The sequence below is a fragment of the Acanthochromis polyacanthus genome, chromosome 17, assembly GCF_021347895.1.
Source record: "Acanthochromis polyacanthus isolate Apoly-LR-REF ecotype Palm Island chromosome 17, KAUST_Apoly_ChrSc, whole genome shotgun sequence".
Classification (NCBI taxonomy): domain Eukaryota; kingdom Metazoa; phylum Chordata; class Actinopteri; family Pomacentridae; genus Acanthochromis; species Acanthochromis polyacanthus.
The window spans coordinates 6,273,079-6,299,087 of record NC_067129.1 but is presented as its reverse complement, the minus strand read 5'-3'; the positions used below and the strand labels follow the sequence as shown (position 1 = coordinate 6,299,087).

Sequence of the window (26,009 nt, the reverse complement as noted above, 5' to 3'; positions counted from 1 at the left end):
TACAAACGCGAAGAATCAACACATGCGGCGCGTTACATGAATGTTTAATCTGACTGGAAGCAGCGGCTCGGTGTCACAGTTGAAATTGTTTCAAGTTTGAGAACGAGCGTCTTGAAATTTGCAGCAGAGTGTAACTCTTACATCAAGGTGTCATTGCTTATCTGGTGGGTGCCAGAACATTCTCCACTGGAGGACAGCCAGTGCAAAGTGATTTTGCCAGCAATCATGTGTACTTATGGACACAGCAGGTGCTTGAGCACAAAAGAGCAGCACCTCACATCCACTGCGTCTGAACTGAGAGTACAGAGGCAAAATGGAGGGAAGGAATATAAATGAGTGTTTAAAGGGACAAGGGAATGGCAAGATGACACAGATACATGTGTAGGGGGAAGCATGGAGGGCTATATACATGCCTGAAGTTATGCAGAAAGGAACTGAGGAAGGTGAGGGGATATAGATGAAATGGATGGCAACAGTATGGTGTCGATCTGTCCTCTACTTTGTTTGCCAGGAAATCAGTTAATTTTGTGGGGGAGGACGAAGGCAGCACCACTGGGTATTACACAAGTCCTCACAAAAGCGCCCTGATGCTCAGTATCATATACTTTACTGTGTTTGACAAGCTCTGTTGTCATGGAAACAAGTCTTCCTCCAATGTCTTAATACAGCGGGAGATGCAGGCGAAAGAAAAGCAAACCATTTGTTATTAAAATGACGGGTGATGCATGGATTTGACCAGCATAAACTGATGGTTTGTGTGCATAAACTAATGCATTGTTTACAATCATCTGCATTTATGTGCAAAGGCGTGTGTGTGAGATTACACTAACAAGGTCGACTAGGTGTTTCCTACCTCCAAGAGAGAAAAAAACAAGACTCCCTTTTGAGTCAGTGATGGGCCTACTTAGGAATCATTTAGAACACTAGCAAGTTGATTCATTAGAACATGACTCCAGAGCTGGTTTTAAATGACTCTATTTGACATGTTGTAACTAATAGACTTGAGGCTTTGAAGGCTGTTAATGAACAAAGTCACTGATCTGGAAAGTTCTAACTGGATTAATAGTGGTGTAACTCAGTTGTTGAGAGTTCCTTCCACTCAATTTAGCTCAGTGTGCACAAGCGCTGACACTTGATTTATATGATACATATCTTCTAACAAGCTTTTCGCCTTTGTTTGGGACTCACTTCCAAATACTCACACACACATAGAGAGTACTGGTGAAAAATGACAAGCTAGAGGAAGATGTGAAAGAAAATTTGGGGAAAGTCAATTAGAGATTTAAGGTGATGAATCACAAAGTTAGGAGGTGGGAGGGCTGTCACCGCTCCCTCATGCATAGAAAAGTTTGATATAACTACACACAAAGGCAAACAGTTCAAAAGAACATTTTTTGGAAAATGTGGGGCCGATAATGTCCACTTGGTTAATAGCTTTCTGCCAGAACAAGGTAACGCTTATAGAAATTTGATTTAATGTCTATCAGAGTAATCAGCCTGATAGACTTTCAGCTCTGTTGCCTGTAAGTGGCTGCAAATCAGAAAATAAATTGTTCCAGGCATGGCTAAAAATAAATTAATAGGCGCTTTGAGCTCAAGTTTTTCTTTGTGCCAAAGGTCAAACGATTTTTCAGCATGAGGTGCAACGTCATTGCTTATCATTATTATTGATCCCTCTGTCAATTTATTATTTGCTCTTTTCCAACTTTCACCCTTGATTGACAACCCTTGAATGGCAGGCTTCGGCTAATCGGGCCGATCTCAAGCGAGTGAGTATGATGTACTGCTCAGCCGCTGCAGCAGAGCCAAGCCACAGACAAATCTCTGTAGGGGAGAGTGAACCTTCAGGAAAATATCGCTCGCTCTACTGTCATGCTCCCTGGTTCAAGGCAGAAATTTGCCTCTAACAATGTTTTGACTGAGTAGGCAACCAATCAAACATGACAATCAAAATGTGGGACAAGGTCAAAAATCCATTGTGAAGTGGGACGCCTGCTCACTCAAAGAACACACAGCCCTTTGTGTGCCACTCACACCCTATTTCTAGGCCGGGTCCTGAGGAGACCTTGCAGCAAAGTTGGTTTTAACGAACTGTTTTATGAGCCATTCATTTGCATGCACAACTACACCTCAACAAGGACAGTACAGACAACGCTCGTCACACATTTGCAAAGTTTGAAAATGCAAGCCTTAAAAGACTTCTAAAACCCCTCCAGTGTAACATTTAGAAAATTGGAAAAAGACAGCATTCGTGAACTTACAATGTCATGGCAGTTTGCTATAATTTTACTGCACTGACATCACAGGAAGACGAGAAGGTGGAAGGGTTGGAGTACAACCACAGATAGCCGACATAAGAGACAAATGCTTGGTTGAGGTTGGGGGGGAAGGACATTAAAGTAATATTGATATATTGAATGTCAACGTGTCCCAGATTGAGTTTTGTTGACTTCATCAGTGTTTCATTTGGTTCTGTATTTAACCATGACCACTGTTTTCTATTGCAAATTGTAACCAAATATATTGAATTATTTAGAGGACAATTAATCTAAATATTTTGTCAAATTGTGTGTATGTTTGTGTCCATGCATGTTCAGCTCATGCAGTGGGAGCAACTAGGATGGTAAATCTGGCACATGCTAACTATCAGACTGGGTAAATATCAACACTCCTTCTTTAGATACTACATTTAAAAAGGAAGCAAATAAAATGCACTTGATTAACATTTTGCTGTTGTATTGATTTTTAGCATTCCAAGATCATAATGTTCAGAGCAACAGTCTGACTTTTGGTTTAGAAACTATTTGCTGATCCAACTAAGTTGCATGTAAATTAAATATTTTAAGGCTTCATGCTTATTAATTAGTATTTTAGTCACAATAGTTCTGTTTCTAACTCATTACGAGGATCAGTTGTATCTTTTTATTAATAGACTGAAGAATGCACCAGTATTGAATCTTGTAAATCTGATGAATGAGATTGATTGCAGTGTTGGGAGTTGTCAAACAACTTTTTATTTTCACATTCCTTCAACCAGTCCCAGGGGTGAAGCTGTCTGTGTGTGATGTCTATCCCCACAGTGCTGCAGTTCCTCATTTATTCATGCCTTATCAATAACTGAAGCCTCAGGGAAGCCTGACTCAGAAACACATTACGTTCAGCATCACTATGTCACCTCTCATTTACATAAATGAAGAAATAAATTGACATGTTGATTGGCGGCTGAGTTAAATGACTGTGCCAGCACCGCAGCTGTGAGATTTGTGCCACACACACACTCAGACACACATGCATACAGTCCGTAGCACCACTGCCTACAATGTTGTCAGCTAGTAATCATGAATTTATGAGCACCCACTGGCACACAACCAGCATGTGCATGTATAGCAAACAAACCGCATGCACCGTGCGAGCCTGTGTACGCACACACTCAAACTCCAGTGCACACACCCACTCGCACACAAGGTGTTATTCCTTAATGAGCAGATACATTAAACAGCATCATGGGAAAACCAATAAATACCCAGCCAATCGCTCTTAAAGAGGAGCAAAGGAAGCAAGCTAATCTTCTGAGCACTGCTGTCCCTGACAGCTTAGAAACAGCGAAAGAGAGGAAGGGAGGGAGGAAGTGAGGGAGAGAAACACCATATCAACGCCATCAGTGGCTCTTTCCTTTTGGTTTTCATTTGGACGGCAAATAAATAAATTGCCAACAGTTTTCCACTACACCGAACTAGCTATAAACTAATCAGGCTCTTAATCGGCACAGTGATAAATAAGATAACTCTACCCACTGCTGTGTTTTTAAATTGCCTATTCATCTACAGGGCAGGCTTTAGGAAAAAGATTTAGTGCAGAGGCTGTGCTTCATAGACACATAATGTAATTTAAACGGGGCTTTCAATGCTGCATTTGCTCATGTTTATGTTGTTTCTGTGTCAGCTTTGGACATCTGTGTTGGAAACATAAACCTGATCACATCTGCAGTAATAAGAACACACACAGTATTACAGTAGCTGCTTCCTGGTGTTGGTGTGGCATTTGATGGATTGTGTTGCTGTTCTGAAATGAAACCAAGCTGTGAATGGGTGTCTGCAGGAGCAATGACTAAAGTGCATTTGCACAGTTTAGTCATTTCTCCTACAGTAAATAAAATACCGAAAAACAAATGTTGTACTCTGAAACCCTTATCAGACACGGAATATGTAACCTTACAGACTTTGTACTGTCTTTAGTGCAAATGCACCTTCTAGCTTTGTTCCAATATAACCTAAAACAAGACTGCAGAGAGAGCTGTCATGCTCACATAATATTTGGCGCCTGGTGCATGGGAGGGAATAGTGGTACAGTCGGAGTGGGAATTAAAATGTGTTGAAATGAAGGAAGATAAAAGCTTTCTGTGCATCACTGCTAAAAAATTATTTTCCCTTTGGATATTCTTTTATGATGAAAATTCAATTAATTGCCAATGTGGGCACAACTCTCATTCTTGTTTCTTACAGTGAAGCTGCTAAATAAAAATTCTCATTAATTTCCTAATTAAAATTGAATTTACTTTGTAATGGCTGACATATGACTAATTGACATTTTCGCACATGTGGCATCAGAAGAATTTTGCTGAAAAACATCATGCATTCATCCATGGCATTATTGAAGATCAAAAATATATGGAGGCGGTGCTTGTAAGAAAGTCATTTGGGTTGTGTGGTTTGTTGGACTTTGTTTTTTTTATATTAAATATGAGCGTTAGAGGTTCAGTGATGCATTTATTTGTACTCTTTTTTTCCCTAATTTGTCTGCATTTATTCTCATTGTTTAACTCCACAAAAGGGGTGTCAACATTTTATGAGATAGATGCATATTTTAGTCTTGCAGCCAAATATTTTAATATTTATTGATTTGTACTCTTAATCTTACAACAGAACAACATGTGCAGTCAATTTAAGAGTACTCGGGTGTGTAAATGATAAATTACATTTAATTCAGACTTGTCCCTTATTACACATTTCATGACATTTGGTGTAGCAATGTCACCGTTGTGACTCTTAGATGCTTATTCAGACAGACTGCAATGTACATAATCAGGTATACTACCAACACTGTCTCAGAAAAATTATGTTTCTATACCACCAAATTGCAATCTCATTTACATTTTGGAATCGGCATATTTTTCCAGTTGAAGGTGTAAGCGTGATGGAATTGTTTCCAGATTCAAAGACCCACAAAGTCCATGTCAGGAGTTTAAAATAAAGGATAAGGTGTTCATCCAATACAGAACTTTAACCAAGGAGACTGGTGTTTGCTGTTGGTGAGATACAGGCTCCAAAATAACATTGTTAGATTGAGGAAAATGTCATGGATTGGGTTAGAAATGGGCCTGATTACAACATATTTAAAGCTTCTCCTCTATTTCCTGAGTTACCGTGGTAACAAGCCCTGCTCCATCTAATCTATAATTTGTTGAGTGAAAATGAGCAAAAGTAAAGCAGTAAAATAAATGGCAAAGATATGTTGATAGACACATATTTGTCATACACCACAAACAAACTTAATGTGGGCTAAAATATGCTTCCCTTACAACATAATTGAGTCAAATATTTGAGTTGCATAGCGTTCTGAAACTGTACCTAACAAACACGGAGATGCTTGTGTCAAAAGTGCCTTCTATATGCATCTCATGTTAACTGAATGTATGAAGCACATTACAAGCACTAGCTGAAAATAATCAGTAATCAGCATTATAAAGACACAAAAAGACATATGACAACAGAAATGCTGAAAAAAACAATTTCCCAATGCAAAGCAAACATTTTGAGCACTGCGTCCACAGAAGACATTAGCCTCTAACATGAACACACAACATGTTATTCCTGAGCTCACACTACCAGGTGCCTTCCTATTTAGCCTGGATTTTCCCTATGAATCACCGACAGCTTCTGTGTCGTGACACTTTTCATCTTCACGGCACAAAACGCGTGTTAGCGTCGTGATATACCATTTAATTTTTGCCTTACATGATGGTCAAAGGATTAGGATGTCAAGGAAAGCTCTTTATTGTCTGCTATGTCTTTTTAATGATTCATTTATGGCGATATTGACAGTGTAACCCCTTCGAAGAACGGGCTTATTCATCCGCTGTCTCTGATGATTAATCACATGAATGGGCATTCTAGTACTCCGAGGCGCTGCGGCCACCCCGTGCCTTCAAGAAAATATGTACGTGTTTATTCACCTGCGTATGTGTGCCCACGCTACATACATGAAATATCACAGAGCAGACACAGAAATGATAGTGTGAGACACACACACACACACACACACACATGTCCTAGATAGTTGTTTGAATCTAATCTAGGCCATCCTCATTTCCCCTCGACACGTGACGAGCACCGCAGGTAGCAAGCTGTGGCACGTACACAACACAAACACACATTGCAGGAAGAGTCTAAAAAACCCGCTGAAGACTGCAGAGCTGAAAAATCGGGTGCCCGTATAATGATTCTGGGAAAGCTCTTTAAGTAGTGGGCCAGGGGAGACACTGACATCCATGAGAACAAGATCAAGAGAGAAAGAGAGAGTGAGGAAGAAGGAAGAATAGAAGAAGAAGAAAGTGTGTAGGGGTGAGGTAACTCAAGGACATTCTGCCTGCTGCTGTGCTATGCTGCTACGGAGCATGCTGCAGACTAGCAAGAGCTTTCCTTTTGGGCGGTATTATGTAAGACCTTAGTGTGACAGACAGACAGATACACACCAGACACACACACATGCACATAACACACACATGCCGATGCGCGCACGCACACACGCATTAATGAACACTTACATCACACACAGGAAAGCACAAACACACACACATGCGCTTGTAGTCTAATATTCAGAGCACGTAAATCTAAATTCACACTGAGGTTTGGGCTTAAAATTCCACTGCAGCTAGCCACAGCTGATTAAAGCTCTTGTTCACGTCATTGGTGCAAAGGCAGAACATGACAGTATGGAAATGGCAAAGAGCAAATGTTCAATCTGTCTGTTTTTAACATTTAATGTCCTTTAAAGGAATAATGTGACATTTTAGGAAACATCCCTTGCTGTGTGATAGATGAGAAGATTGATGCCGCTATTTGTCATAACTGTGAGGTTTCCAGGCAATCAGCAGAGACTCCAGGAAGTCCCTGTGTCCAGCCAATGATGGAGAATTTGTTAAAGGATGCAAAAACCACAGCCTGTCCCTTTTTTTCCCCATTTCTGTTTGTGCACAAATTCAACAAATGAGATACCACATCTTAATTTGTGAGCTTTAGCCGTTAATCCTCTGAACCCCAAAAGCCGCCGGCAGGATTTAAAAGCATGTTATCTTTAAAAAAAATCACCAAAATGACGCCATTAATCAGAGCCAGAAACAGTAAAAAAAAAAAGAAAGGCTTTCAACTTTCTGAGGATTGTTTAACTACTTGTCTCCCATTGGGATAATTAACCAAATTTAAGCTTAAAATCAGGTGCATTACATCAGAGTATTTTTTTCCATTACGCCTCACTTAACAAATCACCCAAAATGAAGTGTTTGTGATAAACGGATGTAGTAAAAACCAAAAAATTCTCCACTCCTCAGTGCAGCCAGGAACTAATGGCTGCCTCAGCTGGGACCAGCAGTCATGTGACAAAAATTCAGAGAACTGAGCTGAACTGCAGGCTGTGTTTGCAAAGACCAGTTGTAAATGCCAATTTTACATTTTTCCCAGTATTGGTTACACCTGTTGGTAGTTGCAAAAATGCTGTACATGTTGATTAAAACTTTTATCATTCAGCAAAGTAAAAAAATCAAAAAACTTCTACTTTCTTTTTTATGTGATATGGCATTACAACTGTGTCATATTGCAGAAAGACATTTCTGAGTTCTCTGTACTTCAAGCCATAGTTGTGCTGTTTCCATAGAGGTGCAGGACTTCATATTGTCGTGAAAAATTAACCCATAGTGAGTAAAAATTTGACATCGACAAAAAAAAAGAAAAACCGGTGTGCTAACTGTTTCCCCATGCTTGCAGTTTCTATTCTAGGCTAGGCTAATGGACTCCAGGTCTGATTAAACTTTCAGTGAGAAAGCAAATATGTATATTTCCCAAATGTTAACCTGTCCCTTGAAATTATTGTTTACTTATCTTTATGGCCCAAAACAGAATCAAAAAGGAATTTAGCTCAGTACTGTGTAGCAATAGCTCCCGTTTTCTCGAAAGCAGTCTCTCTCACACTGAGGTCATGTAAAATTAAACTGTGTTGTAGCAAACCCTGACAATCTTTCAGCAGAACTAAATAAAGCTACACTCAGGGTCATTGATGGGTGTACGCGTAGAAGCTGTATGTTGTTTACACTGACTCCAAAACCACGTTACCAACACAAACCTAAACCCAAAAGGCTATTTCTGCTTCATGATTTTGCTGGATGTTGATTGTCTTATATTAAAACAAGAACCAAGTTTTAATGCAGTAATTTGAGTATTTTCATTGGAATACATTCCAATATCCCGTGTAATGAATATTACTGATAATAATAATGTATTGTCTAGTGTGATAGATTGTCACACAGTGTAATATTACTTAATTATAGTATTTTTTGTACTTATCAAGTTAGAAATGAATACTATGCTTAATCATTAGACCAAATTACCTTAAAAATTGGAATTGTCAGTCATTTTATATCATATCATTGCCATATTAAGCATTTATTACTTTACCAGGGACTTCTGTCTTTTTATTATACTTTTTAGGCAACCTAGTGGGTTTCGTGCCTTGCTCTAAGCTACTATGGTTTTGAGTAAGTGCCTAATGTGTCATCCTTGTATCTTTCACATTGATTCTCCAAGAACAGATTTAAAACCTTCTGGTGATGGGCTCATTTCTCTAACCACAGATGTTTAGAAGAGAAAGGAGCAGACAACTCACCAAAGACAGTCCTGGCAGGGACGGACTCTCTGTTAAGCCAGAAAGACACTTGGGAGAGGATGACTGTCATGATGCAGGGTAGATATGTCTGGATCACAAAGTAACCAATTTTCCTCTTCAGGTGGAAGTGGGTTGTCATCACAACGTACTCTCCTGTTGTCCACAGATAAAAGAGCAGTGGAAGGTTACAAGAAATGCACAGACAAACTTTGTTGCCTTATAGTAGACCTATCAGCTTTAATTTCTACAATTCTACAATTTCATTTAGCAGACGCTTTTGTCCAAAGCGATGTACAACACAAGCAAGAATTAAGACATAAGGAAAAACCTTTAGTAAGTGCTTCAAGTGCGAATGGTCAAAGGTGTTGCCATCAAGTTGCAGAATAAGCTTAGATTAATATAGATGCAACTGTGTGATCGATACAGTTTAACACAAAGTGCATTAATCACAGATACATATCAAGGTTTTATGACTATGTAGATTCACCTGAAGATGCAAAGCTCAAAAATAAAGCCCAGTTTTGAGCTTTGCAACCTCTGTACAGGAACTGGTAGAGTAGTGGAACAAAGTTCGGTAGACTGATGAATGATAGAGTAAATGTGGAGAAATGGATGAACAGCTCATGAACAAAAGCATGTCAACATATCAGTCCATCACACGCTGCTGTTGTGGCTTGGCCATGTATGGCTGTCAGATGAAACTGCCACATTTATGTTAACTGATCATTTCACTGCTGACAGAGCCAACGGGATGTATACAGACACTTTTTCATCCAGTAGAATGATGACCCTAAACATAGAGTCACAGCAGACAAAGAGCTTTTCAGGGAGAAGAGATGGAACATCTTTGACTGGCAGAGTCAGTCATCTGATTGGGCATTAACTGCACTTGCTGAAGGTTGGCCTAAAGGCAGAAGCCACACAATAATCCAGAGCTAAAGGCAGCTGTAGTCAAGGCCCAGCTGGGAGAGCATCACCAAAGAAGATGCAAAATGTCTGGTGAAGACTTCAGACAATCACTGACTGCAACGGGTTTCCCCTTTTTTTTTCTTTTAGCTTCCTAAACTTAGGACTCTGTGTTAAAACAGCTACATGTCCTCCACTATTCTTTCTTTATTGATAAACCTACTGATAAATCTACTCAAATTAAAGCTGAGACCTGGCACTTTAATGCAGTATCAATTAATTAGTTTCAAATTGAACATGGCGCTGAAGCACAGAACTTTAAGAACAGCAACAAAAACAAAAAAAAATCTCACTTAGTCTATGCTATCTGTACATATAGTCTAAAGTGTTTATTTTCCAAATAGTTTGTGGTGTTTTGCCCTTCAGTTTTATTGCAGTTGCAATTTATTGGCACAGTTATAGGCGCCATTTGTCAACAAACTCAATATCCAGGCATGATCCATTTCATCAGCGCATTCAGAGCCAGTCACAGAGAGAACAGAACAGTCACAAGAACAGAGCAGCAGCGGGGCTTAAACTGGTTACAACCATATGTTGGTTCTGAGATTTCCAAGAAGCATAAATAACAAATAAAGAAATAATAATAAAATGCATTTTCCTGACTTGGGCGGCCCATTGCCAGCTGTCTTGAACGTTACTTTCTGCCTGCCACTTGCATCACTGCAAACAGGTCACCCATTTTATGCTGTGACTAATTTTTGCCAGTATCAATTGACCAAAATGAGGTGGAAGAAAAAAAAAAGATGTAATGGCCAGTAGGGAAATAATGAATCTGGGACATGGTCTGTCATTTATAAGTGAGATGCAGATGCACATGAAGTGATGCAGTTTTCAAAATTTGGAGGTTCGCATAACCATTTGAGCAGTGATGGATGAGCAATGAAAAGGTCTGCGTGACTGTTTATGTATTGAACTTCATCAGCATCTTTGATTAATGCCACATGAATATTAAAAATGTCATCTACTTAATTCAGAATAAAAAAGCTTGCCTCTAAACATTCATTCATTTTGCATTAAATCACAAACTGAAACCTACCTGTGCTCGACTGCACCACACCAGAATCCACGCTCTGCCCCATCAGATCGTACTGGTTTAATCTGGATCCATCCTCTGCCACCACCACAGACTGGGCAGCCCCTCTGGTCCACACATACACCACCTCTGCTTTAGTGTACGCATCTGCCAAGGAAGAACAGAGTTATAAATTATTTTGCTGCTGGGAGTCTGTCCTCACATGATGCCTCGCACGTTGTATTTTTGGAGCTGCTAGGGATGCCAGGTGGAAGAAAAAAAAATACGACAAATGTGAAATGAGGTCACCCGCTCAAATCCTGTAGTTTAGTCTTACCTCATCTCAGTTTTTTTTCTCCTCTTGGCTACTTTTGTCTCATCTCAGTGTTGCCTGATTGGCTATTCAAGCATAGCACCCCATTCTTTCACCCTTTTAGCATCTGCACACCTCGCCCCCAATGTTTTATCTAAAGTGTTTTTGTCATTATTATTAATAATATCTAAACTCACCCTGTCGGTGTTTTATTATGCCTTCTCAAACTTTCTATCCCGTGGTATGATGTTGTGTCACATCATGCCACGGCACATCATGTCATCCCTCGACTTATAAGAAAACAAGCGAACAACATCCCAACAGGACAACATGACCTTAAAACAGTCAAGTCAGTCTATTCTTCCCTCCAGCCACCCAACCTGTCAAAGCTGCAGTGTGGCTCGACCACTGCAGAGGAAAGGATGGCTCAACTGCAGACTGCAGCATAAGGAAGAGAGCTCATCACTAAAATATTTAAAGAGTGAGTTCAGTTTGAAGGCGGTTAAGGCTTGGTCCTCTCACTCATGCTGTGCAGCTGACTGGCACGAAGACAGTGCAACATTAACTTGTCTCTTGGTTTAGCCTTGCTGTGTTTTTTTGCTGCTGATTTCTTGCCCTCCTCTTCGATCGCCCATCCCGTTTTTACTCCCTCCGGTTTTTTCTCTCATTTTCTATTCTTGTCTCCAACCTCCATCATTCTATCTCTTGTTGTGTCTTGTCAAGGATTATGCAGGGCAGGGCTAGCTGTCAGCAGTGAGCAGCTGGTGTGATGCTTTGGCGATATTACGGCAGACAGTGCATTGGATAAACACAGGTTTGCACGCTGCATGCCTGCCAGGGTCTTACAGCTTCTTGGAAGGTCCGTTGGGTTGCATGGGGGAGGCTGCCACCACTACGGCATCCCTTATCGGGGGACTGTTGCTGGGGTCATGCTTCCAGTTGGATGAGGTAGTGTCAGAATGGATTTATGTGTGTCTGAGTGATGTGTTTATGAAAATGTATGTTGAATTTTACGTGAAACAAAGGGTACTTACAGCTGCCAAACTTCAGTGGACAAGCATGGGCATCCATAGGAAAGTCTTCCAGGTGCATTGGGCATTCTGCTCTTACTGTAAGCCTAGAAAGATTCATATAAACACAGATAATGAATTAGCGAAAAAAAAAAGTAGCATGTGAAATGAGGAAATCAGAGCACGTGACAAAGTCAGGGAAAAAATAACAAAGCGTGGCAACAGTGCTGGAGGAGGGCTAGAAGAATTAAGGCGGAATGACAAATCGGTACAGTTAGGCACCAGGAACATGTGCTGGACTATTTTTTTTTCCTCGGCACCAGTCACTGTGTTGAATGTCGCTGCACTATTTTTTTTTTTCCCTCAAACCAACACAAATGCTCCAGCTCCCTGACCTGTGGGTTTCTATTTCCTGACAGCTTGGTGAAAAACAGCATGTCAGGCTACCAGTGACACACTAATCTCCCATCTATCCCTCATCTCACTCATCTGTGACAGCAACACGGGCTCCGCCTCTCGTCCCTCCACCCCCTTCCCTCTCCCTGCTAGTAAACATGTGGAAACAAATGTTTTACGATTCCTGCTTTAGACATCTCACATTAGCATCAGTCTGTGGTGCGCATCAAGGTTTGAACTGTCGCAAAGGGTTTATTTTCTCCACTGAAGGCCACTGAGGTGCCATGACTAGGTCTGAACTCAGCTCGGCTGGTTGTACACCTTATCTTCTTGCTTGCAACTGTCGGGTAGCATCCCCAAGGTAATAAATCACCAGGCAAAGCAGCTTTATTTGTTCTGGTGAACACCACTATGGAAAGATAACAATTTATTATGAAATTTTATGTTGTTTAAGATAAAAATAAATAAATACTAGAAATGAAGAGAAAAAATTTAGCAGGGTAGTGAATCATTTTTCTGTACTACACATGCAGTCAAACACTGTATAATCTGAAACATTGCTTGCATGTCAGAAAATTAATTTACAAAATATGCACCATAAATGGGCTTTTATTTAATACAGCAGCTTACAAGATGAGTCAATTAAGAGCACATACCAGAATCCAAACCAAACCACTAACAAGTATTTCCTCTTTAGCTACAACCCTTATATATCATATTCCTCTGCACCACAGACCACAAAAAAACTATTAAAAATCGCATTGATAAACTGCTCCACTGGGTGACATGTTTCTTTGTTCCATCATGTGCATGGGAGTTACAGTTTATTTTGAGTCATTCCCACGGTACTCTCTAGTTTGCCAAATGCGTGTTGCTCATCAACCAAACATAGTCTCCCTCAAGTGGACTATTCAGTTTGCTAGAAAAATAAGTTCCCAATAAATTGCAGCCAACTGTTTTAGACCCGTTTTCACACATTTAGGAGTAAATGATTTTAGAGCTGAGTGCTACAAATAGAATAGAAGGAGCAGTGGAAGTATTGAAAGACAGACTAAGTCACTGTTTTCTGGAGATATTTCTTTGAATTTGTTGAAAAGTGGAATTATACAGATTAAATCTCAAACTGTTACCGTCTGTGTTTCCATGATTTCTTTATAGCTTAGTCATTAAGTTACACCAATCACCCCCTTCAGAAAGCAGAATATGTCTTTTTTTAAATTAAACTTCTACCACATCTTTGCTTCTCTGTCCATCCCAAAACATTTTATTCTTGCACCAAAGTAGAAAAACCTCCAGCAGCCTACCTCATGGTGTACAGTAGCGTCCCTTCCTCTGTGATTCGCAGCAGCTTGTTGGGCATGGTCATGTTGTGGGCCACTGACTTCTTGCCATTGTGGAAGAAAGTATCGGGGGTCCAGATCTTGCTGGCCATCAGGTTATTGAGACGCAGCACGGCCATGGGCCCTTTGAACTTTAATCTTTCATCTATCCAGCTCTGTCTGAAGAAGACATCAATGGTGTACTCCTACAGGTGGACGGTGAGAGGTAGACAAAGAAGAAGTCAACAAAACAAAAAAGCCAGGCTCCCCACCCTGTTGCAGCTTCACCTACAACTGGTTTGGAGAAGACACTGAGTCCTCCAACCATATCTTTTCTCCTTTACCCCCTTTTTTTATGCTCTTTTTTTTTCCTTCTTCGTGTCACTTTGACTTTCTTATGCTAGTCTTGGCCTAGTTTCCCTGCTGGTAACTGTCTCTTCATGTTAAAGGCTTTGGCAAACAGAGTGGATCTAGTGGATGGAGGTGCATGGTTTTCTGGCTGGTATCTTTTTCTTAAAGAATGCCTCCATTGTTGTGAAGTAATTGCTCTCTGTTTTACACAGCAATGTGTGCGGTTGCCTTTCCATTTTCTTTCCTTCCATTATTTGCATAATTATGGTCTGGTCAGTTTAATGCGCTACATGCAAACAGAAGCTCATTTGGTATCTGGTCATTTGGTATTGCATTGTTAGGTAAGTGCCAAAATGATTATTGTTAGCATTTATCTTTGGGGAAACTTCTTTGCTCAGTAATCTAAATTACACTGGACACAAAAAGGAAGCAGTGGACACAGAATTAGGAGGACATTTCATTTTCAAGCCAACTAATGACTATAGCTGAGAGCAGATTTTAATGGTTCCACATGACTGCCTGGCAGAGTAAAAAGAGCCTGTAAAAATTACAGTGCAGCCTGTTTTCTTTTTTGTTCTCTCTCCCCTCTGTTTCCACTCGTTTCTCCTAAGATAATTAGTATGAACTGAAACAGAGCTTCAAGGTAATACAGGCGGATAGGGAAACGGTAGAGATGGAGAAAATGTTCCTCAGCTCTTCCTTCTGGCCTTAACAGAACAGCAGAATAGTCCTGACCCGCATGCCAGCGAGTGCAATTAACTGAGATTATGTCAAATAGAGTAGACACACTTCACGTGCACAAAACAGGACTCTTTATTTCAGGAGGGGTAGTAAATCATTTGATTGAGATTAATTGCCAGTGCATGGGGCAAAGATCAGAGCAGATTTCCTTTAAGGTAGAACGTTAAAGAAGACTAAGTGATTATTCATTATTTGGATTAAATTTTGCTGTTTATTTCCACCTACTGTCAAATCATCTGATCACAGCGTAGCATTTTCCAAGACGGATTTGACAACAACTCGACCTTTCAAATCACAGCGGCATATAAGGCGTAGCTGTGGTTATATCTGTGTCAGAAGTGAAAGAGAGGTCAGCTGCTTAATCTGGTGCTTTTCTAAAGCTACGCTGCATATGCTACAAAGCCTATTTTGATATTTGTTTATTCATCTATCGTACACTTCAGTCCTTTAACCTCAATTTTCATATTTTGCAGCAGAGGCTAACTTCAATATTAAGAATTTTGATTCTACAGGCTAGTAGAAGAAGAATATTTTAGGTTAGTTATAATACTCCAAAGCAAATAAATTAACTCTAAGAGCAGAATTCACGGCATATTTGCACAAGTCACATTCATCCATGTTTACAAGCCGGGTTGGCTTTTATGTAGAGTGCGATGACAGACCGTGCTCCAGAAAATACATTTCACCACTGACAGGTTTATTAACACATCACGAGTTAATGGAAAGAATCATCAGATCAATAAATATTTTACTATTTCCAGACCACTGTGTCCAGAGAGGTTGGAAGACAGGGTGGAGAAAGCGAACATAAGGGGAAACTAGTGACATTTATAGAGGCAAAAAGAGTCTTACCATGTCATGGTCCGAAACTGGCCCAATACTAGTCACGAAAATGTCAGTCTTGACTTCAGTTACACGCTCTGTTGAAGCAGGAAATTGCCAGAGTGAGTGACTATCAGTGGCATTCATTAGCCCCTAACTACCTGTTAATACAAGACCACCTGGTTATAGCTCCTGATCCATTCAATATATTCAGCAATATTTTAAAAATTAGGCAAACACACACACATGCACACATATGAGAAGAAAAAGACAATCATAAAAATGCCCATTTTGGATGTCGATAGCCATTTCTGCTGTTATTGGTCTCAGTGTTGCCTCCATTACCCGGACAGAGGTTCAATCTCTTAATAAATTTCTGCATTGCTGTATTACTGAAAATGTGCCACTCCCATCCTATAACACTGATAGCCAAATGGGTCCACTGGGGATTCATTCGGATAGCGTGGTTACAGGGGAGTGTGAGTGTGAGAGGATTCACTCCTTGTGATCCTGAAACTGAAATGTGACAGCATGATTTATGAATGATACCCATCATAATCCATAATTTCATCCCCTTGGCTGGTGAACTTCCAGCAGGCCTGCTTTTATTCGCCTGTCTGTTTGATGCCTGCTGCATCACACTGCACGATCCTTAGTGTCCTTCACACACCAATTCTCACATTATCTCTCCCCTCCGTTCTCTTTTACTTGCCGCTTCTTTTTCTTTATCTATTTCTCTCATTTTCCGTTACCCAGATTTGTCTCTCAGTCTCTCTGCAATTTTGCTTCTTTCTCTAACAATGGATATTTGACAATGGGGCGAATAAAAGCCCATACACACACAAAAGACAGTCATTCTGTGAATTTACAAGTGCTGGTTTTATGACAATTCACCATTTCACAAAGAGTAGCAGGTGTAGAATGAGTCTTCAATTCTTGTTTTAAATTACCACACCTCCATAAGCCCCCCCAGTCGTGGATATGATTCTCTATAGTCATGTAGATAGTATAGCTACTTGTAAGATGATGTTTGCCTATTTCCAAAAATAAATGAACCCAAAAAAAAAGACAAAATGATGCGAACGGCTATCATGACGGACAGAATGTATTCAATAACTTGGGTATACTGACCTCCCAGTCCTGGCCTGAGGCGATTGTCATAGCCATCCAGAAGGCTGTCTAAGATCTTGGTGAACACTGTAGTGTTATCTGTCGGTTCATGTGGAGCGCCGTTCTGCCCAGAGCTGGCAAATCAAAGAATTAAATTTAAAGTCACAGCCAGAGTCCAAAACCACAGTCAAAACTGCCAACAGAGTAAGAACAAACTCTGAAAATGAATCATAAATCAAAGACAAGAAAGAGGTTGTAGTTTCTCTTTGCGGCTAGTTAGCAAAGCACACAGGCAGGACAAAATGCATTGCAAATCCCATTGTGAAAACATGAACAAGAAAAATCTTGTGTGACTCTGACTAATTTCAGTGCTAATTTGCAATTCACAGTGTGTGACCGTGTGGTTTTAGATCACATCGATATGAGATTGTTCAGATTTGTACTGGAAAGGAAAATATCCCATGAGGCCAAGTTTTGCTGCATTATCGCTTTGAAGAAGACGGGTTTGTTAGTTTATTTTTATCAGCGGAATGAAAAACTAGGCTTGAAGAGCACATATGCGCTTTATGTATGCATCCTTATGTAGGCACGATAGGAAAGCTAAGGAGTAAAATAGAGAGTAGGCATAGCGAAATCATAATACATTATTTATACCATAATATGGTATTTTAGACCAGAAAAGCCTTGCTGAATCTGCTCTTTGAGCAACATGAAACAAAATGCTTAGAGCAATGCTGAAAACACTCACAATCAGGAATTGTGAGAGCAGCATCTTCACACATAAATATTTCAACACACTCATATTCATGAATACATCCCCTAATTACGTTATGTATCATAAAGACAGGATATGGCAGTAATGAAAAAGTGTGTGTGTTTGCATGCCTGGATCGATGCATGCATCTACCATACGCTCACATATGTTTGCATGTGTGTTAGTCCTGATAATAATCTCTAACAGTGTACTGTACGCTGCACTCATCCTCCCCCTCTTTGTCATGCCAATAGCATTTTGTTTGATTGCATGTAAAATAAATACCAAGTGTTTGGAAACAAGCTCTGGTTGCTGAGCAGCTCCAAGGAGAGGGAGAGGTCATCAAGATTAGTTAGCAATGGGAGGGAATGAAAAGTAAGAGAAATAGTGGGAGGGGGAGTGGTGGCTGGAGAAACATGGGAGCTAAAGCTTTAAAGAAAAGAGAAAAAATGTAGAGATAAAAGAGATGGAGGAGGAGCACACGAGGTGGAAAAGCAAGGTTGAGAAAGGTGAGGATAATGTTTAGACTGTCACCGTTTAGAGAGACAGCTCACATTAAAATCTGCAGGGTTGAGGCTGATCCTGCAGCTCTGAATGTGAGCAGCTAAACAGTTTCACCCTCTAAATAAGGATGCAGAATCCACGTCACACATGGATTTGTATAAAAGGGTTAATGCTAACTCTGTGCCTCCAATTTCCCCTTTTAATTAACAAGCATCTCCCCTCTCTGCCAAAAAAGAAGAAAACAAACTCTCTGAAGCCAGCATTAAAACTGTGGAAATTGTGATGAGCAATTTTGTTTTGCGTCAACCCCAGAGGTAACTGCTTTGAAAAAAGTCAAATTCACAACAATAATTAATCTTTTTTGTTCAGGTCTGGGAAGCCAATTATTTATAAATACAGACAACATAAATTGCATCCGTGGGACGTCAGCTGAGACTAAAACAAAGCACAATGTCCTCTTTCCACCTTTTGTAATATTCCCACTTTTTACATTTTGGGAATTTCTGATTTACTGAAACAAAGCAAGACACCAAAATAAATTTTCTTCTTCCCAAAAGGTTGCAGCCCTTTTGTCATCGTATTCACCAATACAGAATGTAAGCCAGGGTGCTCCTTAGGGCATCCACTAACTAAAATGTATCTGATAGCGGCAAAAACAGTGGAAAAAAATTGCTACGCTGTTAGTAATTGGTGGATGTAGGGATCAAACTATGCTTTTTTTATTAAAATAAAAAACGAAAACCATCAAAGAAGCTCACAATTTACATGCTTTGAAAGACAATCAGCCTTTTTTTACTTTAACTTAAGAATCTGGCATGGCAAATTAGCCATTTTTCCAAATCAAGAATGAAGGCAATAATAGGATGCGCATGCTTTTTTGTAAGACAGGCATTTTTTTACAGTGTATATGGCATATGTGGATGTTGGAGGTTAGGGTTGTATGTCAAGGATAAGAAAAGAAAATGGAGAGAAAGGTGCTGTGGAAGAATACACATGTTTATCAGCCAGGGGCTACTTCCTCCTAAAACATTGTACACCATCCCCATCTACAGGTCATCTGAACAGCAACAGTGCCTTTCACACTCACTCTGCCAGTGTCTCTCTCTCTCTCCATTTTACTGTATCTCTCTCCCTCTCTCTCTCTTTTTTCTCTCTTGTTCCCTCACGTCAGCCGGATATCTAATTATAAGGCAATTTCTTTCGTTGGCAACATACTGTAGCAGAGTGCTAGGTCTTCCTGATTACCGTGTCTTGTTGAAATCCCCCAAGGTGTGTATGTGTGTGTGTGTGTCGTGTGTGTGTCAGTGGCTCTGTACTTGACTTCAAAAACGGGACTAGATTATAAAGTAAATCTTTGGGTGATAATTGCTCTGCAGTGACAGTTACTCAGTAAGGTAATCAGTACTTTTTACATTTTCTCTAATGCACAGCTCATCAAGCCCAGTAAATCAGAGCCTCCATTTGCAGTGCATCTCAAACCGACGCTACAGCCGAGATTGATCACTTGCATCGAATCAGCGTGCAATAATGACGTATCGCAGCGCATCATATATTCAACACAGGACGCATTTCAACTGTCTTCTTCGTGTGCTCAGGGTGTGCAAGCTGAAACTCCTATCCACGTACTGAACGGATGTGTTTTTGTGGTGAAGCAGAAAGCAAGCTGGACCGTCTCAAGACGTGGCCAGATAAGTGAACGGCCTGTGACAGTTCTACTGAATTATTCAAGTCTGAAGAAAATCCTGATCCCTTCAGTCTCTCCAGGGTACTCCACAAGAACCACAATGGGATGAGAGTTTTGCATGATCTCATGCATTTGAGCTTGATGAATGGCACTTTTTAATTGGTTTGTTTGTGAATGTTTAACCGGGTCGCACTCTTAGTGTCCAATGTCAAAATCATCCACTCTAATCCGAGCAGTGGAGTGAGGGTGTGCTATTTTGAAACGTGCTGCTCGTGAATGACTGCCCAATATTTGAATCATGTGGGAATTAATGCAGTAGCAGTCACATGACAGTAGATCTTATTACTGTCACATCTTATCCAATTCCCTCGCTTTCTCTGCTTCTAGTGAGCTGACATCCAACGCTTCAGTTTTGACACTGAGAAGAAGCGTCTGTACATCGACCCTGCTGTCCCTGCAGCCACTGTCAAAAACACATGTACGGTAATTTGTGCCAGATATCTCAGTGCAGCACGTCATCTACTGTACACGGCCCACGTTTGAAAGCTGAGAACATAGATGTTGTCTGAACTCAAACACTTAAACACCAAACGAAAGTGGATGGCAGATATTTCCCAACTCCTCTCTCTCGGTTGCACTTCTTATTACCTCCAGTGCAATCATAAGTGTGCAGGTGTCCTGTAGGGATGCCCCAGTTACAGCTCCAGTGAATATGCTCTTCGAGACTGTCACCCAATAAACTAAGCAATTGGCAGGGAGACAGAATATCAGCCTGGCAGGTGTACGACTGGTCGCCTCCTTGGCTGGCTGACAGATTTACTGACACATTTACTAGCCAGTTCACCATTTGGCAAAGCTCCGAAACCAGCATTGAAAGGTAATTGTCATTTTTAGCAAATTACATACAATATTTTGCCCAATGCAGTCTTGTTTACATGTGTGCAATTAGAATGGCAGCATGTAGACAATTACCGCCCTCCTGACCTTTGCTCCACTGTGGAGCAAAACCAAGTCATGCATCTGTGGTGCAGGTTAGTCGTGTATTTTGAATTGTCCAGCGCTCCAGCGTAACACACAGCACATTCATGAGTTAAAGTTTGTTCTTACCTTTTCCCGCTGTTGGTGACAATCAAGGCAGCCCACAGACAAAGAAAGGCCGCCCTGCTCCGTCCACACATAGTTGCAGTATGAGGACCTTTCACTGCTGGAGGTCAAAGGAAGAGAAAGAGACAGAGAATGAGCATCATTACCAAGTCATATGAGCCAGTGGTTCACCATTATCTCCAATGTTTTATCACGTCAACAGCAAACATGGACCGTGGAGGCTGCGTTGGGGGAGAGCATGTTCCTAGACAGATGCTTTCTGTGAGATTCCTGCTCCTGGTTCTTTACCATCTCCCTCTGACAGCACATGAATCAAAGCAAATGGTCCCCTGCCACATGCATTGGGCCATCACATGCCACTTGACACACAAAGAGTCTACATCATCGTTCTGAATTAGATGTCACACTGACAGAGAAGTATATTCATACACCATCTAACCACGAGGGGAGGCCGGATTTAAATAGCTATTTTTTCGATGATGACAAAAAAAAAAAAAAACCCAGCCAGTGGAAATGCACTTATTTCATAACTGACGCTCAGCGCATATGGCTGCATCTGGTAGCGCATGATAATTAAGAGGGAATAACAAGGAAACACATCATCGAGCACATAACACTCACTGTGTGTGAGAAGAGCTTGTAGCACCTGTACACAGCCTCGTCTAATACCCTGCAATGTGAAACGGCGCTACCGCAATATCAACCCCCCCTCCAAAAAAATCCTCCCCCTTCACTAAAATAAGACCATTTTGCTTTTCCTCCTCAATCATTTAGCAATGATGTCAGCCGGGTCACAAAGTATGGAAGCAATCGGCTGCGCAATGCTCAAATCCACAGTGCATTCTCACGAAAGCATAATCAATGTGTCCACGAGAGGGCCAATTACTTACTTATTTGCAAAAGCGCACCAAATTCTCGCAAACGTGCCCCAAAAATCCTGCCACTGAAGACGCAGCCCACGTAGAAAGACAATGCCCCTGATACTTGCTCGCCTCCAAGGTGCACCCGTGAGCGAGATATAGACGAGAGTCGACGGAACATGCAATGCACAGTTTTAAAAAAATGAAAATAAAAAAATAAATCCTCCGGTTGACAAGGATTTGATAAAGCGAGGATGATACAGATTAACAAATGGAGGAGAAAATCCCGCACAAGCACACTTTCTAAGTTATTCAGAGAGGAGGGAGAGAATGTCACCCTTCTCTCCCCCTCCTTAACAATATCTGTTTGAGGATATTTTTTTAGCATGCAACTGGCATCCCTGCAAGGGTGCTCTAAATACATGCCTGACGATCCAATCCGTGCGTGGCAGAGTAATTAAGCAAATGTGCGTTGATGCTGTTTTATTCGGAGCGCTGTCCGCGGTGCTGAAACCAGGCTGTGGGGTGGTGAGAGGGAAAAAAACATCAAACGCGTCTTGTTTGCCGTAAAATACGCCTTAAACGGTCCTAATTTCGACGGCAAACTCCCCCCTCCTCCTTCTCTCCTCAATAAAACTCGATTCTAGCGGTGTCCAGCATCATAAACCATCCCTTTTCCTCTAAATCCTTCCCCTTCTCCCTCTCCCTGTTTCAGAAAAAAAGCGAGGAAAAATGCAGAAAAAAATCACTTACAGTAGATGCGTCTGGCTATATTCAGTAGTCCGCTGCCTATATCCTCAAACTTTTTTGCGAATATCTTTTTCCTAGCCGGGACTGAATGAGGAAAAAATCCCCCTCTGTGATCTCAGATCTGACGAATTCTAGCTTGAGGCTGGAGAAGCGGCTGCTGACGATATGCGCAGGTCTCTCTCACTGTTCATTGGTGGTGCTGTAGTGAGTTCAACTCTCAGTCCGTCAGCAACAAAATTGTTCTTCTCAACTAACACATCTGGCGTGTGTGTGCATGTGTGCGTGTGCGCCGAGGTTCCCTGTCCAAAATAAAGCCCATCGATCGTTGCCTCTTATCCTAAAATAAAGTGCAGACTGTGTCCAAGCGCAGACTATTTAATTTTAGAATCGCCTGTGCCAACCTAATATAAAGACAAGCCCGCCCATTTTATATGCAGCACAATTTAACTTCCACTGCTGTCGCCCTAATCTCTTTTCAGTGGCTGCTAAATAAAAATCCTCTTACAATTTCAGCTGGGATTCCTTGTTTTTTCCCCAACATCTGATCGCGTGTTTTCTCTCTCTCTCTTTCCCCCCTCTGACTCCTACGTGATGATTTTCCAAGGAGATAAGATTGACATTTATCACACGACTCGTCTCGCTATACACCAAGACAGGCATCAAAATGGACAAGAGTAGCATACATTTAGGAAGAAAAATACACAGTAAGTAGGCCTACTTACGATGGAGCATGAAATAAAAATTAACCACGAACGGGTACGCGTGCACCAGCCGAGGAAGGGGAAGCAAAGACGCATCCAAAAAATAAAAAATAAAAGAAAAAATCGTGTTCTCTCACCAGCTTTGCACCGATGAGACGAGCCTCTCTCCTCTCTCTCTCCCTCCCTCTCTCTCTCTCTCTCTCTCTCTCTCTCTGCAATAATGAAAAAAAACCCTCCTCGAATCACTCACCGTCTCCTAAAAGCCCACGTTTCGCATCGAGACAACAGCGCTGTGTCTCTGTTTACAGCCAAATATTCTTGCTGCTTGCAGCCGCGTCGCTCCAGACTGTGAGAGAGAGAAGCACAGGACGAGGCGAGGAGCGCTGAGCTGCGTGCATCTGCGAGGAAGGAAGGAAGGAAGGAAAGGAGAGAGAAAGAGGGGGGAAAAACTGGGCTTATAATACCCGGCGTATATTTTTGTAGTCATATGCGTATTTCATGTTACACTACAAATCAGAGGACATTTGCATCACGGAAGAGAAGGCAGGGGGGTGGGAGGAAGCAAGGGCATTCTTATGGGCAGTTTTGTGGCATTATCGGTGCAAAAAAAAAAATCATTATCGAGGGAGCCTCCTGTGAATGCAGAATGCTTTCTGACATGAGAGGGAACAACTCATTTTTTCGCCTTCAGTTTTGAACTAGAGGGGGGTTTTTATTTTCATCAGAACAGACAGAGTGAGCTGGCAGTGGAGTCACGTCAGTCTGGTCTGCAGTGCAACGTTTCTTGTGTGTGAGAGAGAGAGTGTGTGTGTGTGTTGACTCCTCACGCGTGGTTAAAGTAGTGCATGTGCGTGATTACTTATGAGAGACGTCATGGTCTCGTTTTCAATAATAAGAGATCTATCTATCTATCTATCTATCTATCTATCTATCTATCTTTCATCTATCTATCTATCTTTCATCTATCTATCTATCTATCTATCGTAAAAAAAAAACTAACAAAACAATCCAAATAAGCCCCCCTCTCCTCTCTTTTTTGCCCTCTTCACACATTTTTTCGCCTCTTAACCTGATGCTGCAGGTGCATGCGCATGTTTTAGTGTTTTAATAATAATAATAATAACACGGGGTTTAAAAAAAGAAAAGAAAAATCCCCTCCAACCAACAAACCCCACCCCAGCTCGTTTCCCCTCCCGTAGAATTAATGCCATTGTAATGCAAGCGGAGTATCGTTTCAAGCTGCCTCCCTTCTCTCTCATTCTCTCTCTCATTCTCTCTCTCTCTCTCTCTCTCTCTCTCTCTCTCTCTCTCTCTCTCTCAAAGCCAGACGCCACCGCTGCATGTGACTCGATTTTTTATTTATTTATTTATTTGGCTCGCGCGTGCACGTGCGGGCATGCATAACCAACACGTGCCCGTGTGCGCGTGGCGGGGCTTTTTTTCTCTTTCTTTTTTTTTTTTGACGACGCGCACGCCCGACGGATAGTGGAGAGAGGAGAGGAAAGTGCAGCGACTGTCGCTGTGTTTTTCTCCAACAAAGAGGAGGATTTGTATTATTCTTTTTTAATTTCCAATACCCAACAATGGAAAGCTTCTGTCCCCCAAAACAGTGCAAGTGATCAGTTAAGCCGAAGTATCCAGCTGAAACAAATGACACACGCGCATGCACACAGAGGAGACTGGAATCCTCACAGCTCCATCTCTGGGCAGGTGATGGGAATGGATAGCTCTGTGTGTGTGTGTGTGTGTGTGTGTGTGTGTGTGTGTGTGTGTGTGTGTGTGTGTGTGTGTGTGTGTGTGTGTGTGTGTGTGTGTGTGTGTGTGTGTGTGTGCGCGCGCGCAGGGCTAAACGGAGAGAGATGGATGACAGTAATTTAGGTGAGAGATGTGCAGGTTATGGGGAAATAATCACTCGCTGTGAACAGTGCTTTTGAATTTTAAAAGAAGGAATATTGACTAACTACCCCCCCCCCCTTCTCCGTTCTGTTTGTGCATCTATCAGGTGCTATATGTGGTGATTATTTGTCTGATTTCACACAAACCTAAGGTACCAACTGTGGTGAGTTCAGGTGCAATGTGTTGCACAACCTGATGCCACCTCTGTGTGTTTGCTCAGGTGCATGTGGGGTTTATGCATTGTGTGATGCACGTGTGCACTTCTAAGGCTGTCAATCTCCAACATGTCGTTGTGTTTTAGTATTTGCTTCTCCTGTGTTTGTCCGTTTGACCTTTAAAAGTTATATCATTCAGGCATCGCTGTGCTCATGTGAGAGGATGTGAGTAGCCACACGTGCAAGTCCACATCTGTTTGTTGTTTGGAACATTTGTCCAGCGCTTTAACCAGCAGCATTGTTGTCTCTTCTTAAAAAATAAAATAGGGGCCATGACCCTGAAAGGTTTCTGCTGAACTCTTCTTAGTTTAGTCAACGCCTGCCTTTTGACACGATCTCAACACCTCCACATTCTTTTTCAGGCCTGCTCTATGAACACGCAGACAACAGCAGTTGAAGTCTCATTTTGGTGTGTTTGTAGGCAGTGAAGAGCATTTTAAAAGGGATAAAGGCAGCACAGGTTGAAGAGGGCTTTGTTGTTTTTTGGAGTGGACCACTGTGCTGCTCACAGGGGAGGAATGTCTTAATTTGGCATGTGATGTCACCCGACTGGAGATTCCCAAGGCT

General features: G+C 41.4%; 1 protein-coding gene across 9 annotated transcripts in view; it reads right to left on the bottom strand.

The window, feature by feature from the left end:
• The window catches only part of gabra1 (gamma-aminobutyric acid type A receptor subunit alpha1), a 32,449-nt gene extending 8,716 nt beyond the window's left edge, over window positions 1-23,733 (bottom strand). The window contains exons 1-8 of one of the 9 annotated variants that reach the window (XM_022206140.2): window positions 23,582-23,733; window positions 21,024-21,120; window positions 16,996-17,108; window positions 15,895-15,962; window positions 13,936-14,156; window positions 12,260-12,342; window positions 10,937-11,080; window positions 8,935-9,087 (exon numbers count right to left, since the gene is read on the bottom strand). In XM_022206140.2, the coding sequence (XP_022061832.2) occupies window positions 8,935-9,087; window positions 10,937-11,080; window positions 12,260-12,342; window positions 13,936-14,156; window positions 15,895-15,962; window positions 16,996-17,108; window positions 21,024-21,094 (853 nt within the window). In that variant the 5' untranslated portion in view covers window positions 21,095-21,120; window positions 23,582-23,733. The other 8 variants (XM_051937931.1, XM_022206142.2, XM_022206138.2 and 5 more) reach the window with 8 other exon arrangements.
• Window positions 23,734-26,009: the final 2,276 nt, after the last annotated feature.